Genomic DNA, 20,297 nt, shown 5'->3' on the forward strand with positions numbered 1-20,297 from the left:
CAATATATTTTAATATTATTTAATATTATTTAATATTATTTTCAATATTTCAACGATATTTTAAAGCTTATTGTCTTCTTGCAGAGACCAAGAATAGGTAGCCGGATCGTGATATATATACAAAACACTCATCATATACATGAATATGTCTAAAAATGTCAATTTGAGAAAAGGTCTTTATTAGTTACGTTTTATCTTCATATCAATATTTATACTTTCATATAAAATTAACAAAATAGGGTATACAAAGGCCTATACTAAGGCTTACACGCAATATAGCGACTCTTTTTTTGTAGAACTTTTTCGTTTAAACCTTTTTTTACAATAAATACAATAAAAGCAAGGATTAAAAACTATTCAATCTTGAAGAAAATTTATTTATCGACGGCCTAAAATGTTGTGGGCAGAACTAAGGGTTTTAGTTAGGCAGCATTATTCAACGGAAGATCAAAAACGAGGAATATGTAAAATGGAACTTGAGCTCGTCAGTACATTTGCGGTATGTTTCGGTATATTTCTGAGGGTCGGGCGGTATATTTTATCATCCGCGGTCCAAATCACAACAGAAATGTGAATATAATTTTTTTACCACGAATATTCGATGCAGAAACAATTTGTGAAGCTGGAAGCGGGTGATGGCATAGTCAGCGCCACTTCAGATGGAATCGTGCTCAACAAGATACCAGCGCTAAACAATAAAACGATGAAGAGAGCAGCGACATCGACCACATCAGCAGCAGCCTTGGGCATAAGTAAGTGAGCCTCAGACATACTATGTATCAGAATTAGCATTAATCCCAGCGTACAAATCGACAGCTCCGCTGAAGAACCCCAAGTATGTGATTCAGTCTGGATCGGCGGCGGCTGGCACTTCGCCGTGGCACTCTGTGACGGCCATCAAAAGGGAATCCCTGGGAATAGCCATCAGCTCGCTGCCGCCCAACACCATCATCAAGAGAGCCACACCTGCTCCGAAAAGCAGCAGGAGCACACTGTCGAGTCTGCTGGGCAGCCAGGCCTGTGGCTGCGGTGGCACCCGCTACCCGCGTCTCGTCTGCCGTGCACCAGGCTGTTTTCATCAAGCGCGAATTGCCGCAGCAGCGAAGCATACGAGCCGTCACCATGGGTCTAATGGAGAACGCGACCATGCTACACCTGGGTCTGGCCAGCGAGCATCTTTCGATACTGCCACATATGCCGAAATGCCGCCGTGACCCACCTGGACTGCTGCATAGCGTTGAGGAAACTGCGCCAGAAGGAGTCATTTGACCTGCTGGCCGAATGCTTCGAGCTGAGCGAGTCGGATGCGGAGGAAACGTTCAAGCGGACCATCATCAAGCTGGCTCGCTGGCTGCGACCCTTAATCTGCTGGCCGGACGCCAACCACTTTCTCAACAGGCTGAAGCACTCGCCACTCGACTACCGGTCCGATCTCATGCATCTGCGGTCCATGATTGAGTGCGTGGAAACGGACGTGAGTGAGGCATTGGACTTTAGCTGTCCAAGCTACAAGTTCATACTCTGCATCAACACGAATGGTAATAAAATGCATTCCAATGTGATACCAATATGTAATTTGAGGATTTTCTGTGCTCCTAGGCATCATCAGCTACATCTCCAGCGCATATCCCGGCCAGTGCGACGATCTGCAGCTGTTCGAGGCCAGCAACTTCAAGAACATCGTACCCGACTACCTCACGCTGTGTGCCGACCCCGGCAAGGCAGTGCCACGCTCCTGCCAGCCAGTGTCTGATTCCATATACGAAGCAGACGAAGATGATGATTCCGCATCGCTGGACGAGCAGAGGCAGCCGGTCAGCAAATATGACGCTCAGCGGCTGTCGGGACAGTTGGCCAGCCAGGAGTCATTTTCCGACGCTGCGTCTCCAGGAGCCGGCCTGCCGTGCCCAGATGCGCGCCACAATCGACACCCTGCGAGAGTACAAAATGCTGCACCACAGCTCCATTCATCAGAAGTCGATGCTTGGGTACCTAAACGAGATGCTGATTGTGGCAGCCGCTCTCTGCAACCTGAAGCCGAAAGAGCTCTCCTACTAGGACTATCAGGTTGTAGGATTAGTTGTATATGGGACAGGCCTTGTAACTTGTATTAAAATCTACTCGTACTCGTACTCGTACTCGTACCAGTAAGTAAATGGTGAATTTTTCTTACGCTGTTTGAGGCTCTGAAATTGTTATTGAATTGAATTTTTGTTGACCTCTAATTCCGGCGAGTTTCTAAGTAGGAATTTGTTTAGACAGCTGAATCAATTCTTATTCTTATTCAATTATCGAAAACAGATGCTCGCTTGTACAAAATTCTTTTTTTAATTTTGCTTTATTTACTGTGGAAAAAATACGCAAAACTAAATACATATTCAACGTAAAGTTGTTCAATGAACTACAATGCAAAATATTATAGCTTGAAAAGATGTCTGTATCGTATATCGTGGATATATGTGTATATGGTACATATTCTCTTGGCTTTTCTACGTCAAAAGTGCCTTCTCTCTAGCGCTGTCCTTTATCGCGCCTGCTTAATGGATAATAATTAAAAACTTGCTTAGTTAATAAGTGACTCGTACTAAATAGTTAAACATTATATATGTTCCTCCTGCAGCTGCTCCTCGTGACGAACCGTTTTCGGTTGTTTGCTTCGTGTAAAGTTATAACAAGTACGGGTGGCTTTCGGGGACGCCGCTCAGAGCTTCTGGATGATCTCGAACTTCTTCTTGAGGTCGACGCTCTCGTTCTTCGGATCGTACTTCTTCTTGGAGGCAAGCTTGGCCCGCATCTCGGCCACCGTCAGTGGGAGGTTCAGGCTGCCCGCCCGGTTTCCTGCCGCTCCCGCAGCCGCCGTCATAGGAGCTGTTGTCTGGCGCGCTGTCATGGCTGTGGGTGTGGGCGAGGCTGTGGGCGAGTCCAAGCCATTTGTGTTGCCATTGGAACTGCTGTACACATTGCCGTTGCTGTTCATGGAGGCCACCGCGGCCGATGGTGGCGGCGGCGTGCTCAGATTGCCATTGCCATTCGTTGGTTCACTGCAATTGGAAAGGGCCGATGGCGAGGGCGGCGACACATTTATGGGCTTGCCATCCACATCGATCAGCAGGAGGCGCACCTCGTTGGCAATCGCCTTGATCCGGGCCACCACCTGCTTGTGTGTCTCGCTGCCAATGGAGACACCGTTCACCTCCAGGATGCGATCGCCCTCCTTGAGGCCAGCAGACTCTGCCGGCGACTTGGCGTCCACCTTTCCGATAAACTGTCCCGGCTTCACCGTCTCCGAGTGCAGGTTGAAGCCATAGCCATCGAAATCGGGTCGCTTCACTATGTGACAGGTCTTGGTCAAACCCGGCGGCAATGTGGGTGGTGTGGGTGTCTTCGGTGTTGTTGGTGTCGACATTATGGCTGTGGTACAGAGACAGAGAGTTGGAGAAAAAGTTAGTTTGGTTTTCAGGCATGGAATAGTGTATTTATGGATTCTCTAGTTACTTGCGCCTCACTATATTGGCGATAGCGAAATGAGTTGTGTTTTGGTTTCTTCAAAGTAATGTAAGGGATACCCTGAAAAGCAAGCTACCTAGGGGTATACCCTATGCACTCAAAGAAAGACCCATTCATTTGAAATACACCATAAAGGACAAATGGGGAAGCCCCTACTAAATGGACAAAGAATACTATTTCCAGGGTAACGTAACCTTCAGCCGAATACTTTCATTTGAATTTCGTCTCGAGAAGTTCTCATTCGCTTCGTAAAACATTTGCTGATAAAAGGCAAGATTTCGTAATGAGCTTTTTGTCGAGAGGCTAGGAATTCAGTCGTACAGTCAGGCTTCCATTAGAGGGGCCACAAAGCATGGATACATATCTTTATGGCAATCAGCGGCGCTGACTAGCGACTGATAACGAATTGTTTCATTCATTCAGGCCTTATCGCAGAGGTGCCCGTGCACCCGCCCTATGACCGACTTGGTAACATTGACAATATGCTGAACTACATGGGGCCGCGACCCTGCTCGATGGCAGTGCCAAACCCTCCCCACTCTGATCGTATGCTACGTGTTTATGGCTACATGGGGCCATTCGTATCTGGAGGGGGACAAGTTCCTGCCATAATTACGGCTGCTTACCAAATAACTTTATGGCCCGTGCTCAAGTTGGGGTTTTGTGTGTGTGCTTTTTTTTTTTTTTTATACCCGATACTCAAAATGAGTATTGGGGTATATTAGATTTGTGGTAAAAGTGGATGTGTGTAACGTCCAGAAGGAATCGTTTCCGACCCCATAAAGTATATATATTCTTGATCAGCATCAATAGCCGAGTCGATTGAGCCCTGTCTGTCTGTCCGTCTGTCCGTCCGTCCGTCCGTCCGTCCGTCCGTCCGTCCGTCCGTCCGTCCCCTTCAGCGCCTAGTGCTCAAAGACTATAAGAGCTAGAGCAACGATGTTTTGGATCCAGACTTCTGTGATATGTCACTGCTACAAAAATATTTCAAAACTTCGCCCCGCCCACTTCCGCCCCCACAAAGGACGAAAATCTGTGGCATCCACATTTTTAAAGATACGATAAAACCAAAAACGCAGAATCGGCGCGGATGACCATATCTTCTACAGTGCAAAATCTGAACCAGATCGTATAATGATTATAGCCAGAATCAAGAAAACAATTTCATTCTTTCTCGCTCTGTCTCTCTCTAACACACAGGTTTCATGGTCGGTTCTGTCAATTGCAAAATATGAGTTCAAGGATCTCAGAACCTATAAGAGCCAGAGCAACCAAATTTGGTATCCACGCTCCTGTGATATCGGACCTTGACCGTTTCGTGTCCAAATTTCGCCACACCCCCTTCCGCCCCCGCAAAGGACGAAAATCTGGGGCATCCACAAATCTCAGAGACTATAAAGGCTAGAGTAACCAAATTTGGTATCCGCACTTCTGTTAGACCTCACTATAAAACGTATATCTCAGAATTTCGCCCCACCCCCTTCCGCCCCCACAAAAAACGAAAATCTGTTGCATCCACAATATTGCACATTCGAGAAAACTAAAAACGCAGAATCATAGATAATGACCATATCTATCAGATTGCTGAATCTGGATCAGATCGGATCATTTTTGTAGCCAAAAGCAAGAAATCAATTTTCAGTGGCTACGCAGCGCTCGACGTCACGCTCAGACTGATTTTCTGTCTCTCTCGCACGCACTCTTTGTCGTGTGGTTCAATATAAGCGGCGTCTGCCGGAGGAGAGCCATACTGACTGAGTATCGGGTATAACTGTAGAGTTGCGGTGTCCGCAGCAACTCACAACGTTCCCCCTCGTTTTTTTTTTTTTTTGTTGTCTGACAACAGGAAAGCTTCATGCCGACTCAGCCGAAGCCGAAGTGAGGGACTCTAACCGCTCTAAAACCAACCACACCTATCCCGGCTCTTCTCTTAATAATCTCCTTTATCCTTTATCTCCTTGCATTGCGTGCTCTTTCTTCGCGACGCAGTTTGGTAGCCATAGTTACGGCCATGAATCTAATCGCGGCCCAGTTTCCTTCCGACTCCAGCAGGCATTCTGCCAGGTTTGTCACCGCTGGCATTCTTCCAAGCTTGTTGCTTAGATCCTCTCGTTCTTGCCGAAATCTTGGACATTCGAAGAAGCAGTGCTTTGCGACCACGCAGAAGGGGTCGTCCTCGTGCTTAAACCTATGCAGGTAGGCTTTAAAGCAACCGTGTCCTGTCAGCAGTTGTGTCAGGTGATACTCCACTTGTCCATGGCTACGGTTCAGCCAACTCTTCAGGTCTGGGATTAGCCTATGGGTCCATCGCCCTTTGCTGCTGTTATCCCAAGAATCTTGCCATTGCAGGATTGTGCGCTGCCTTAAGGCACCTCTGGTGTCCTGGTCCGTAGTCCCCAGGGTTCGCTGTGCCCTGATTCCTGTGGCTTCTCTTGCCAGCAGATGGATGGGAATCATTCCTGCTACCACAAGCGCGGCGTCTTGGATACCGTTCTGAATGCGCAACACACCCTTAGGGCACACAGCCTCTGGACTGCGTTGCATTCTCGGGCATATGTTTTATGCTTCATTTCATCAACCCATATTGGTGCAGCGTACATTAGCGTTGAGCCAACTACGATCGCTAATAGCTTTCGCCTTGGCTGTTTCGGGCCTCCGGTGTTGGCCATGATGCGGGATAGGGCCACTGCCGTCTTTCCTGCTTTGCTGCTTGAAGCTGAGTCTGTGGTCAATCATGACCCCCAGGTACTTCAGGCTTGGACTGCAGCTAATAGTGCAGTCTCCTACTCGGATCGTGGCCGTCTCCACTACTTTCCTGCTGCTTATGAGCACCGCCTCCGTTTTGTGGGTGGCTAATGAGAGATCCCTCCCTGATAGCCATGTTCTGGCTCTCTCTACCGCGTCGTTGCAGATTTCTTCCGCCGCTTCTTTCTGTTTTGCCACTACGACTATTGCTATGTCGTCGGCAAAGCCTATCACCGTGGCGCCCATTGGCATATCCATCTTGAGGATTCCATCATACATGATGTTCCACAGCAGCGGGCCGAGGACCGATCCTTGGGGAACTCCTCCAGTGATTTGGTGCTCACGTGTCCCCTTATCCGTCTCATATATGAGCACTCGGTCTCTTAGGTAGTCCGCGATGATATTCTGCAGATACGGCGGTACTTGAAAGTTTCTCAATTCTTCTAGTATGTGATCCCAATTTGCAGAGTTGAATGCATTTTGGACATCGAGTGTTGCCACTATGCAATACTCTTTGGTCCCGTACATCCATCGGGTGCCATCGATAGCTCGCTTTGCTATCTCACATACCTCGCCGATGTGTGCGTGTGTGTGTGTGTGTGTGTGTGTGTGTGTCGATCCACTTAGAAAATCCACCTGCATGCGCTCATGGGTCAAAATTGATTTTTCACGACCGCTTAACGAAGGGCAACGTGATTTTTCGCCAGAAACTTGGAAAAGCCTGACATTCCCCATGACTTCCTATCGATAAATATGCTCAAATGGATATCCCCACCTAATGCTAATTCCCCATAATTGAAATCTCCGCTCCATTATTAATTACCCGTAATTTTCAAAGATCCCAAGCCACTTAACGGATACGATGTCGATGCGACCCTGAACTTATTGAAAAAATATATACTTCAGGCATTGCAAATTACAAAGGAATGATTTTTGTTCCGCCTTTGCTTGAACATTTGTTTGCTTTTTATTTATTTATTTTTTATTTTTTGTCGGTTTAAAGTTGAATCATCGCTTTGGAGAGAGAGAGAGAGAAAGAGCCCGCAAGATTTATGCGTGTTGGCATTAGCCCCTTGATGAGTACGCGACTTAATTTATTGGAGGGACACATAGACGAAGATGCGGCTCGTGTTTGGGCCTGGGCTTGGGGGGATGACCTTGACTTTCCCGCCACTCGAGCTTCCATTTTAAGCGATTTTAAATTCAAATACAAAGGTAAACAATGAGCCGCAAAAAAAAAAAACAATATTCAACAATGAGAGCGTTCACGTCGGGTCCCAGGGCGGGGAAGATGCTCTCAATGGGGCAATGTCGGAGGGAAATAATAATAGTAATAATAATTGCTAGACACAGTCGCATGTCTGAAACGTTTTTGTTGATTTCGATTCAACAAGCTAATCGTTAAATTGAATGGAACATCCAAAAAAAACAGATGATCAAAGGATTACTTTTAAGTTTAAATTAAATTAATTTTAATATTTTTTTTTGAGAATTTAACTCCAAATTAAATAATTCTGTTTAATATATAGAAAATATATTTTTCTAAGGGAAGTATTTTGTTTTTATAAATATGTGTTCTTCAAAATGATTTACTCTTGCGAAACTGTTCATATTTCCGTTTGTTTTGGCCCTTCTGCTCCGTCGGATTCTATAACTGATAATATTTGGTACATTCATAATTCGGTTTTCTGCTCCGTTCCGTCAAGCAATTTCCCGTTGTCCCTCCACTCTGATCTGTGGCTCTACCGTTTCTAGCCATTGGCCGAGCATCAGGGAGCCCGCCGAGAATGGGGCAAACTTTAATTGAATTTAGACAGAAGGCTGCTGAAGAAACTACAATCTCCTGTAGAAGCGAAAGCAATCGAGTGCCTTTTTCCCAGGGTACTTTTTAAGTCGAGCAGCCATGCGCTGGCTCACAATTTTTCTATTATCCAATGACAATGGCAAAACGCTGTAAATGTGAATGACGCCGACTCTGACTCTGACTGTGACTGTGCAAAGAGCTGGCTACAGATGAGATTCCTTCAATGAGAGAACTGATACTCTTTCTCCGAACAAAGTGAAAAAGTGAATCTGGCAATTACCCTTCTCGTTTCATTTCATTAATGAGAAAAAAGAGAAAACCCGTACCTGGAACGCCCAGAGGCAATCATATATCATTGTTCCTGGGTTTCAAAGGTCTTCTCGCATAACGGATACACGAGTACGTATACCTTTTGGCTGTACTTGTGGGCGGTGTCCGCGACAATCAATCAAAACATTAATAAGCAAATAAACAACGGAGAGAATTACGAGTTCTTGTAAAATTCAATGAAAAACTGCAAGAAATGAAATCTCTGCAATTTTGTAAGACATATTTCTTGATGTTCTTTCGCTGAATGCTAGGCAAAATGTATCTGAAAGTACGTGTACAAGTTAACGTACCCAATTCTATTGAGCTCTTATACGAGTTGTAAACAATCTTTGGCTTTCTAAAACGAAAACAATTTCAATCTTGGGCCTCCGCCTAATTGATTTCTAAGATGTACAATCTCAATGGCTCCCGCCACAATCCCAATCTTTGACACTCGCCTAAATGGAAAAACCATGTTTGCCCACACCCGGCTTCTCATAAACAATCTCACACCCGGATTTCTGCAGATCCTGCACTTTGGGCATTTTACAGTTCTCTCTTTGGATGACGAAATCCAATACTCGGGATGGCGAAATCAATTGAGATGTTTATAGAAAAACTATTCCCGAAAGGGATCAACGATGCAAAGATCGAAAAGTTCAAGTCAGTCTTGATCCAGAAGCGACACCGAAAAGTCGAGCTAAAAACTAAGATCGCGCAAACCCTTTGTCCGGAATCCTTTGTGACCCTCAACTTAAATCTATATCTGTAAACTTAGAAGTTAAATAAAAACTTTTTAAAAACGCAATCCGCTACCGCAGTTATTTAATTGGCGCCCAACGTGGGGCGACGTTGTATAAAAAGCACCGAATAATAAAAGTGTTGCGTCGTGCCGAAACCCGAAGGACAATTAATTAATAGAATAAATCCTTCAATATAAAAACGCGGAGTGACTGTGAGATATTAGATAAGAAAAAGTGAGATAATAAAAAGGAAACAAACCGGAGGGTGTGGAAAAATAAATACAAAAAAACTAATCAAGACACTTCAAAAATATAAAAAAACGAGGAGGAACGTTGTGAGTTGCTGCGTACACCGCAACTCTACAGTTATACCCGATACTAAGTCAGTATGGCTCTCCTCCGGCAGACGCCGCTAATATTGAACCACACGACAAAGAGTGCGTGCGAGAGAGACAGAAAATCAGTCTGAGCGTGACGTCGAGCGCTGCGTAGCCACTGAAAATTGATTTCTTGCTTTTGGCTACAAAAATGATCCGATCTGATCCAGATTCAGCAATCTGATAGATATGGTCATTATCTATGATTCTGCGTTTTAAGTTTTCTCGAATGTGCAATATTGTGGATGCAACAGATTTTCGTCCTTTGTGGGGGCGGAAGGGGGTGGGGCGAAATTCTGAGATATACGTTTTGTAGTGAGATCTAACAGAAGTGCGGATACCAAATTTGGTTACTCTAGCCCTAATAGTCTCTGAGATTTGTGGATGCCCCAGATTTTCGTCCTTTGCGGGGCGGAAGGGGGTGTGGCGAAATTTGGACACGAAACGGTCAAGGTCCGATATCACAGGAGTGTGGATACCAAATTTGGTTGCTCTGGCTCTTATAGGTTCTGAGATCATTGAACTCATATTTTGCAATTGGCAAAACCGACTATGAAACCTGTGTGTTAGAGAGAGACAGAGCGAGAAAGAATGAAATTGTTTTCTTGATTCTGGCTATAATAATTATACGATCTGGTTGAGATTTTACAGTCTAGAACATATAGTCATCCTCTACGATTCTGCGTTTTTGGTTTTATCGTATCTTTAAAAATGTAGATGCCACAGATTTTCGTCCTTTGTGGGAGCGGAAGTGGGCGTGGCGAAGTTTTGAAATATTTTTGTAGCAGTGACATATCACAGAAATCTGGATCCAAAACATCGTTGCTCTAGCTCTTATAGTCTTTGAGCACTAGGTGCTGAAGGGGACGGACGGACGGACGGACGGACGGACGGACGGACGGACGGACGGACAGACGGACAGACAGACAGGGCTCAATCGACTCGGCTATTGATGCTGATCAAGAATATATATACTTTATGGGATCGGAAACGATTCCTTCTGGACGTTACACACATCCACTTTTACCACAAATCTAATATACCCCAATACTCATTTTGAGTATCTTGTATAACGAGGGGGAACGTTGTGAGTTGCTGCGGACACCGCAACTCTACGGTTATACCCGATACTAAGTCACTATGGCTCTCCTCCGGCAGACGCCGCTAATATTAAACGACACGACAATGAGTGCGTGCGAGAGAGACAGAAAATCAGTCTGAGCGTGATGTCGGGCGCTGCGTAGCCAGTGCAAATTGATTTGTTCCTTTTGGGTATAAAAATGATCCGATCTAATCCAGATTCAGCAATCTGATAGATATGGTCATTATCTATGATTCTGCGTTTTTAGTATTTTCGAATGTGCAATATTGTGGATGCAATAGATTTTCGTCCTTTGTGTGGGCGGAAGTGGGCGGGGTGTAGTTTTGAAATATTTTTGTAGCAGTGACATATCACAGAAGTCTGGATCCAAAACATCGTTGCTCTAGCTTTTATAGTCTTTGAGCACTAGGCGCTAAAGGGGACGGACAGACGGACGGACGGACAGACGGACAGACGGACAGACGGACAGACAGACAGACAGACAGGGCTCAATCGACTCGGCTATTGATGCTGATCCAGAATATATATACTTTATGGGGTCGGAAACGATTCCTTCTGGACGTTACACACATCCACTTTTACCACAAATCTAATATACCCCAATACTCATTTTGAGTATCGGGTATAACGAGGGGGAACGTTGTGAGTTGCTGCGGACACCGCAACTCTACGGTTATACCCGATACTAAGTCAGTATGGCTCTCCTCCGGCAGACGCCGCTAATATTAAACGACACGACAATGAGTGCGTGCGAGAGAGACAGAAAATCAGTCTGAGCGTGATGTCGGGCGCTGCGTAGCCAGTGCAAATTGATTTGTTCCTATTGGCTTTAAAAATGATCTGATCTGATCCAGATTCAGCAATCTGATAGATATGGTCATTATCTATGATTCTGCGTTTTTAGTTTTTTCGAATGTGCAATATTGTGGATGCAATAGATTTTCGTCCTTTGTGTGGGCGGAAGGGGGTGGGGCGAAATTTGAGATACACGTTTTATAGTAAGATCTAACAGGAGTTTGGATACTAAATTTGGTTATTCTAGCCTTAATAGTCTTTCAGATTTTTGAATATCCCCAGATTTTCGTCCTTTGCGGGGGCGGAAGGGGGTGTGGCGAAATTTGGACACGAAACGGTCAAGGTCCAATATCACAGGAGTGTGGATACCAAATTTGGTTGCTCTGGCTCTTATAGGTTCTGAGATCCTTGAACTCATATTTTGCAATTGGCAAAACCGACCATGAAACCTGTGTGTTAGAAAGAGACAGAGCGAGAAAGAATGAAATTGTTTTCTTGATTCTGGCTATAATAATTATACGATCTGGTTCAGATTTTGCACTCCAGAAAATATAGTCATCTTCTACGATTCTGAGTTTTTAGTTTTATACTATCTTTAAAAATGTAGATGCCACAGATTTTCGTTCTTTGTGGGGTGGAAGTGGGCGGGGCGAAGTTTTGAAATATTTTTGTAGCAGTGACATATCACAGAAGTCTGGATCCAAAATATCGTTGCTCTAGCTCTTATAGTCTTTGAGCACTAGGCGCTGAAGGGGACGGACGGACGGACGGCCGGACGGACGGACGGACGGACGGACGGACGGACAGACGGACAGACAGACAGGGCTCAATCGACTCGGCTATTGATGCTGATCAAGAATATATATACTTTATGGGGTCGGAAACGATTCCTTCTGGACGTTACACACATCCACTTTTACCACAAATCTAATATACCCCAATACTCATTTTGAGTATCGGGTATAACGAGGGGGAACGTTGTGAGTTGCTGCGGACACCGCAACTCTACAGTTATACCCGATACTAAGTCAGTATGGCTCTCCTCCGGCAGACGCCGCTAATATTGAACCACACGACAAAGAGTGCGTGCGAGAGAGACAGAAAATCAGTCTGAGCGTGACGTCGGGCGCTGCGTAGCCACTGAAAATTGATTTCTTGCTTTTGGCTACAAAAATGATCCGATCTGATCCAGATTCAGCAATCTGATAGATATGGTCATTATCTATGATTCTGCGTTTTTAGTTTTCTCGAATGTGCAATATTGTGGTCGCAACAGATTTTCGTCTTTTGTGGGGGCGGAAGGGGGTGAGGCGATATTCTGAGATATACGTTTTATAGTGAGATCTAACAGAAGTGCGGATACCAAATTTGGTTACTCTAGCCTTTATAGTCTCTGAGATTTGTGGATGCCCCAGATTTTCGTCCTTTGCGGGGGCGGAAGGGGGTGTGGCGAAATTTGGACACGAAACGGTCAAGGTCCGATATCACAGGAGTGTGGATACCAAATTTGGTTGCTCTGGCTCTTATAGGTTCTGAGATCCTTGAACTCATATTTTGCAATTGACAAAACCGACCATGAAACCTGTGTGTTAGACAGAGACAGAGCGAGAAAGAATGAAATTGTTTTCTTGATTTTGGCTATAATCATTATACGATCTGGTTGAGATTTTACAGTCTAGAACATATAGTCATCCTCTACGATTCTGCGTTTTTGGTTTTATCGTATCTTTAAAAATGTAGATGCCACAGATTTTCGTCCTTTGTGGGAGCGGAAGTGGGCGTGGCGAAGTTTTGAAATATTTTTGTAGCAGTGACATATCACAGAAATCTGGATCCAAAACATCGTTGCTCTAGCTCTTATAGTCTTTGAGCACTAGGTGCTGAAGGGGACGGACGGACGGACGGACGGACGGACGGACGGACGGACGGACGGACAGACGGACAGACAGACAGGGCTCAATCGACTCGGCTATTGATGCTGATCAAGAATATATATACTTTATGGGATCGGAAACGATTCCTTCTGGACGTTACACACATCCACTTTTACCACAAATCTAATATACCCCAATACTCATTTTGAGTATCTTGTATAACGAGGGGGAACGTTGTGAGTTGCTGCGGACACCGCAACTCTACGGTTATACCCGATACTAAGTCAGTATGGCTCTCCTCCGGCAGACGCCGCTAATATTGAACGACACGACAAAGAGTGCGTGCGAGAGAGACAGAAAATCAGTCTGAGCGTGATGTCGGGCGCTGCGTAGCCAGTGCAAATTGATTTGTTCCTTTTGGGTATAAAAATGATCCGATCTAATCCAGATTCAGCAATCTGATAGATATGGTCATTATCTATGATTCTGCGTTTTTAGTATTTTCGAATGTGCAATATTGTGGATGCAATAGATTTTCGTCCTTTGTGTGGGCGGAAGTGGGCGGGGTGTAGTTTTGAAATATTTTTGTAGCAGTGACATATCACAGAAGTCTGGATCCAAAACATCGTTGCTCTAGCTTTTATAGTCTTTGAGCACTAGGCGCTAAAGGGGACGGACAGACGGACGGACGGACAGACGGACAGACGGACAGACGGACAGACAGACAGACAGACAGGGCTCAATCGACTCGGCTATTGATGCTGATCCAGAATATATATACTTTATGGGGTCGGAAACGATTCCTTCTGGACGTTACACACATCCACTTTTACCACAAATCTAATATACCCCAATACTCATTTTGAGTATCGGGTATAACGAGGGGGAACGTTGTGAGTTGCTGCGGACACCGCAACTCTACGGTTATACCCGATACTAAGTCAGTATGGCTCTCCTCCGGCAGACGCCCTTAATATTAAACGACACGACAAAGAGTGCGTGCGAGAGAGACAGAAAATCAGTCTGAGCGTGACGTCGGGCGCTGCGTAGCCACTGCAAATTGATTTGTTCCTATTGGCTTTAAAAATGATCTGATCTGATCCAGATTCAGCAATCTGATAGATATGGTCATTATCTATGATTCTGCGTTTTTAGTTTTTTCGAATGTGCAATATTGTGGATGCAATAGATTTTCGTCCTTTGTGTGGGCGGGAGGGGGTGGGGCGAAATTTGAGATACACGTTTTATAGTAAGATCTAACAGGAGTTTGGATACTAAATTTGGTTATTCTAGCCTTAATAGTCTTTCAGATTTTTGAATATCCCCAGATTTTCGTCCTTTGCGGGGGCGGAAGGGGGTGTGGCGAAATTTGGACACGAAACGGTCAAGGTCCAATATCACAGGAGTGTGGATACCAAATTTGGTTGCTCTGGCTCTTATAGGTTCTGAGATCCTTGAACTCATATTTTGCAATTGGCAAAACCGACCATGAAACCTGTGTGTTAGAAAGAGACAGAGCGAGAAAGAATGAAATTGTTTTCTTGATTCTGGCTATAATAATTATACGATCTGGTTCAGATTTTGCACTCCAGAAAATATAGTCATCTTCTACGATTCTGAGTTTTTAGTTTTATACTATCTTTAAAAATGTAGATGCCACAGATTTTCGTTCTTTGTGGGGGTGGAAGTGGGCGGGGCGAAGTTTTGAAATATTTTTGTAGCAGTGACATATCACAGAAGTCTGGATCCAAAATATCGTTGCTCTAGCTCTTATAGTCTTTGAGCACTAGGCGCTGAAGGGGACGGACGGACGGACGGACGGACGGACGGACGGACGGACGGACGGACGGACAGACGGACAGACAGACAGGGCTCAATCGACTCGGCTATTGATGCTGATCAAGAATATATATACTTTATGGGGTCGGAAACGATTCCTTCTGGACGTTACACACATCCACTTTTACCACAAATCTAATATACCCCAATACTCATTTTGAGTATCGGGTATAACGAGGGGGAACGTTGTGAGTTGCTGCGGACACCGCAACTCTACAGTTATACCCGATACTAAGTCAGTATGGCTCTCCTCCGGCAGACGCCGCTAATATTGAACCACACGACAAAGAGTGCGTGCGAGAGAGACAGAAAATCAGTCTGAGCGTGACGTCGGGCGCTGCGTAGCCACTGAAAATTGATTTCTTGCTTTTGGCTACAAAAATGATCCGATCTGATCCAGATTCAGCAATCTGATAGATATGGTCATTATCTATGATTCTGCGTTTTTAGTTTTCTCGAATGTGCAATATTGTGGTCGCAACAGATTTTCGTCTTTTGTGGGGGCGGAAGGGGGTGAGGCGATATTCTGAGATATACGTTTTATAGTGAGATCTAACAGAAGTGCGGATACCAAATTTGGTTACTCTAGCCTTTATAGTCTCTGAGATTTGTGGATGCCCCAGATTTTCGTCCTTTGCGGGGGCGGAAGGGGGTGTGGCGAAATTTGGACACGAAACGGTCAAGGTCCGATATCACAGGAGTGTGGATACCAAATTTGGTTGCTCTGGCTCTTATAGGTTCTGAGATCCTTGAACTCATATTTTGCAATTGACAAAACCGACCATGAAACCTGTGTGTTAGACAGAGACAGAGCGAGAAAGAATGAAATTGTTTTCTTGATTTTGGCTATAATCATTATACGATCTGGTTCAGATTTTGCACTGTAGAAGATATGGTCATCCTCGCCGATTCTGCGTTTTTGGTTTTATCGTATCTTTAAAAATGTGGATGCCACAGATTTTCGTCCTTTGTGGGGGCGGAAGTGGGCGGGGCGAAGTTTTGAAATATTTTTGTAGCAGTGACATATCACAGAAGTCTGGATCCAAAGCATCGTTGCTCTAGCTCTTATAGTCTTTGAGCACTAGGCGCTGAAGGGGACGGACGGACGGACGGACGGACAGACGGACAGACAGACAGGGCTCAATCGACTCGGCTATTGATGCTGATCAAGAATATATATACTTTATGGGGTCGGAAACGATTCCTTCTGGACGTTACACACATCCACTTTTACCACAAATCTAATATACCCCAATACTCATTTTGAGTATCGGGTATAACGAGGGGGAACGTTGTGAGTTGCTGCGGACACAGCAACTCTACGGTTATACCCGATACTAAGTCAGTATGGCTCTCCTCCGGCAGACGCCGCTAATATTAAACGACACGACAAAGAGTGCGTGCGGGAGAGACAGAAAATCAGTCTGAGCGTGACGTCGGGCGCTGCGTAGCCACTGCAAATTGATTTGTTCCTATTGGCTATAAAAATGATCTGAACTGATTCAGATTCATCAATCTGACAGATATGGTCATTATCTATGATTCTGCGTTTTTATTTTTCTTGAATGTGCAATATTGTGGATGCAACCGATTTTCGTCCTTTGTGTGGGTGGAAGGGGGTGGGGCGAAATTTTGAGATACACGTTTTATAGTAAGATCTAACAGGAGTGCGGACACCAAATTTGGTTACTCTAGCCTTAATAGTCTCTGAGATTTTTGAATATCCCCAGATTTTCGTGCTTTGCGGGGCCGGAAGGGGGTGTGGCGAAATTTTGAAACAAACTCGTCTCGGTCCGATATATTAGGAGTGTGGATCCCAATTTTGGTTGCTCTAGCTTTTGTAGTTTTTGAGATCTAGGCGCTAATGTTTTACTCTAAGCAAAGCCGCCTATGCTACGTGTGTGTTAGAGAGAGGCAGGGCGAGAAAAAATGAAATTGTTTTCATGATGCTGGCTATAATAATTATACTATCTGGTTCAGATTTTGCACTCTAGAAGATACAGTCATCTTCTACGATTCTGCGTTTTTAGTTTTCTCGTATCGTCGAAATTGTGGATGCCACAGATTTTCGCCCTTTGTGGGGGCGGAAGTGGGCGGGGCAAAGTTTTGAAATATTCTTGTAGCAGTGACATATCACAGAAGTCTGGATCCAAAACATCGTTGCTCTCGCTCTTATAGTCTTTGAGCACTAGGCGCTGAAGGGGACGGACAGACGGACAGACGGACGGACGGACAGACGGACAGACAGACATGGCTCAATCGACTCGGCTATTGATGCTGATCAAGAATATATATACTTTATGGGGTCGGAAACGATTCCTTCTGGACGTTACACACATCCACTTTTACCACAAATCTAATATACCCCAATACTCATTTTGAGTATCGGGTATAAAAACGAGGGGGAACGTTGTGAGTTGCTGCGGACACCGCAACTCTACAGTTATACCCGATACTAAGTCAGTATGGCTCTCATGCGGCAGACGCCGCTAATATTGAACCACACGACAAAGAGTGCGTGCGAGAGAGACAGAAAATCAGTCTGAGCGTGACGTCGGGCGCTGCGTAGCCACTGAAAATTGATTTCTTGCTTTTGGCTACAAAAATGATCCGATCTGATCCAGATTCAGCAATCTGATAGATATGGTCATTATCTATGATTCTGCGTTTTTAGTTTTCTCGAATGAGCAATATTGTGGATGCAATAGATTTTCGTCCTTTGTGTGGGCGGAAGGGGGTAAGGCGAAATTCTGAGATATACGTTTTATAGTCAGATCTAACAGAAGTGCGGATACCAAATTTGGTTACTCTAGCCTTTATAGTCTCTGAGATTTGTGGATGCCCCAGATTTTCGTCCTTTGCGAGGTTCTGAGATCCTTGAACTAATATTTTGCAATTGGCAAAACCGACCATGAAACCTGTGTGTTAGAAAGAGACAGAGCGAGAAAGAATGAAATTGTTTTCTTGATTCTGGCTATAATAATTATACGATCTGGTTCAGATTTTGCACTATAGAAGATATAGTCATCTTCTACGATTCTGAGTTTTTAGTTTTATACTATCTTTAAAAATGTAGATGCCACAGATTTTCGTTCTTTGTGGGGGCGGAAGTGGGCGGGGCGAAGTTTTGAAATATTTTTGTAGCAGTGACATATCACAGAAGTCTGGATCCAAAATATCGTTGCTCTAGCTCTTATAGTCTTTGAGCACTAGGCGCTGAAGGGGACGGACGGACGGACGGACGGACGGACGGGCGGACGGACAGACGGACAGACTGACAGGGCTCAATCGACTCGGCTATTGATGCTGATCAAGAATATATATACTTTATGGGGTCGGAAACGATTCCTTCTGGACGTTACACACATCCACTTTTACCACAAATCTAATATACCCCAATACTCATTTTGAGTATCGGGTATAACGAGGGGGAACGTTGTGAGTTGCTGCGGACACCGCAACTCTACAGCTATACCCGATACTAAGTCAGTATGGCTCTCCTCCGGCAGACGCCGCTAATATTGAACCACACGACAAAGAGTGCGTGCGAGAGAGACAGAAAATCAGTCTGAGCGTGACGTCGGGCGCTGCGTAGCCACTGAAAATTGATTTCTTGCTTTTGGCTACAAAAATGATCCGATCTGATCCATATTCAGCAATCTGATAGATATGGTCATTATCTATGATTCTGCGTTTTTAGTTTTCTCGAATGTGCAATATTGGGGATGCAACAGATTTTCGTTTTTTGTGGGGGGGAAGGGGGTGGGGCGAAATTCGGAGATATACGTTTTATAGTGAGATCTAACAGAAGTGCGGATACCAAATTTGGTTACTCTAGCCTTTATAGTCTCTGAGATTTGTGGATGCCCCAGATTTTCGTCCTTTGCGAGGGCGGAAGGGGGCGTGGCGAAATTTGGACACGAAACGGTCAAGGTCCGATATCACAGGAGTGTGGATACCAAATTTGGTTGCTCTGGCTCTTATAGGTTCTGAGATCCTTGAACTCATATTTTGCAATTTTGACAAAACCGACCATGAAACCTGTGTGTTAGACAGAGACAGAGCGAGAAAGAATGAAATTGTTTTCTTGATTTTGGCTATAATCATTATACGATCTGGTTCAGATTTTGCACTGTAGAAGATATGGTCATCCTCGCCGATTCTGCGTTTTTGGTTTTATCGTATCTTTAAAAATGTGGATGCCACAGATTTTCGTCCTTTGTGGGGCGGAAGTGGCGGGGCGAAGTTTTGAAATATTTTTGTAGCAGTGACATATCACAGAAGTCTGGATCCAAAGCATCGTTGCTCTAGCTCTTATAGTCTTTGAGCACTAGGCGCTGAAGGGGACGGACGGACGGACGGACGGACAGACGGACAGACAGACAGGGCTCAATCGACTCGGCTATTGATGCTGATCAAGAATATATATACTTTATGGGGTCGGAAACGATTCCTTCTGGACGTTACACACATCCACTTTTACCACAAATCTAATATACCCCAATACTCATTTTGAGTATCGGGTATAACGAGGGGGAACGTTGTGAGTTGCTGCGGACACAGCAACTCTACGGTTATACCCGATACTAAGTCAGTATGGCTCTCCTCCGGCAGACGCCGCTAATATTAAACGACACGACAAAGAGTGCGTGCGGGAGAGACAGAAAATCAGTCTGAGCGTGACGTCGGGCGCTGCGTAGCCACTGCAAATTGATTTGTTCCTATTGGCTATAAAAATGATCTGAACTGATTCAGATTCATCAATCTGACAGATATGGTCATTATCTATGATTCTGCGTTTTTATTTTTCTTGAATGTGCAATATTGTGGATGCAACCGATTTTCGTCCTTTGTGTGGGTGGAAGGGGGTGGGGCGAAATTTTGAGATACACGTTTTATAGTAAGATCTAACAGGAGTGCGGACACCAAATTTGGTTACTCTAGCCTTAATAGTCTCTGAGATTTTTGAATATCCCCAGATTTTCGTGCTTTGCGGGGCCGGAAGGGGGTGTGGCGAAATTTTGAAACAAACTCGTCTCGGTCCGATATATTAGGAGTGTGGATCCCAATTTTGGTTGCTCTAGCTTTTGTAGTTTTTGAGATCTAGGCGCTAATGTTTTACTCTAAGCAAAGCCGCCTATGCTACGTGTGTGTTAGAGAGAGGCAGGGCGAGAAAAAATGAAATTGTTTTCATGATGCTGG

At 44.8% G+C, this 20,297-nt stretch overlaps 1 protein-coding gene and 1 pseudogene across 1 annotated transcript; one reads left to right on the plus strand and one right to left on the minus strand.

The window, feature by feature from the left end:
* The first annotated feature begins 601 nt into the window (after positions 1-601).
* Positions 602-2,192, plus strand: LOC117189301 (annotated as a pseudogene).
* Positions 2,193-2,319: 127 nt separating this feature from the next.
* LOC117189300 (Na(+)/H(+) exchange regulatory cofactor NHE-RF1-like) lies at positions 2,320-3,431 on the minus strand. Its single transcript, XM_033394460.1, has one exon. The coding sequence runs from the start codon at positions 3,404-3,406 to the stop codon at positions 2,702-2,704; it is 705 nt and encodes a 234-aa protein (XP_033250351.1). The 5' UTR covers positions 3,407-3,431; the 3' UTR covers positions 2,320-2,701.
* Positions 3,432-20,297: the final 16,866 nt, after the last annotated feature.

This window comes from Drosophila miranda (genome assembly GCF_003369915.1).
Source record: "Drosophila miranda strain MSH22 chromosome Y unlocalized genomic scaffold, D.miranda_PacBio2.1 Contig_Y14_pilon, whole genome shotgun sequence".
Classification (NCBI taxonomy): domain Eukaryota; kingdom Metazoa; phylum Arthropoda; class Insecta; order Diptera; family Drosophilidae; genus Drosophila; species Drosophila miranda.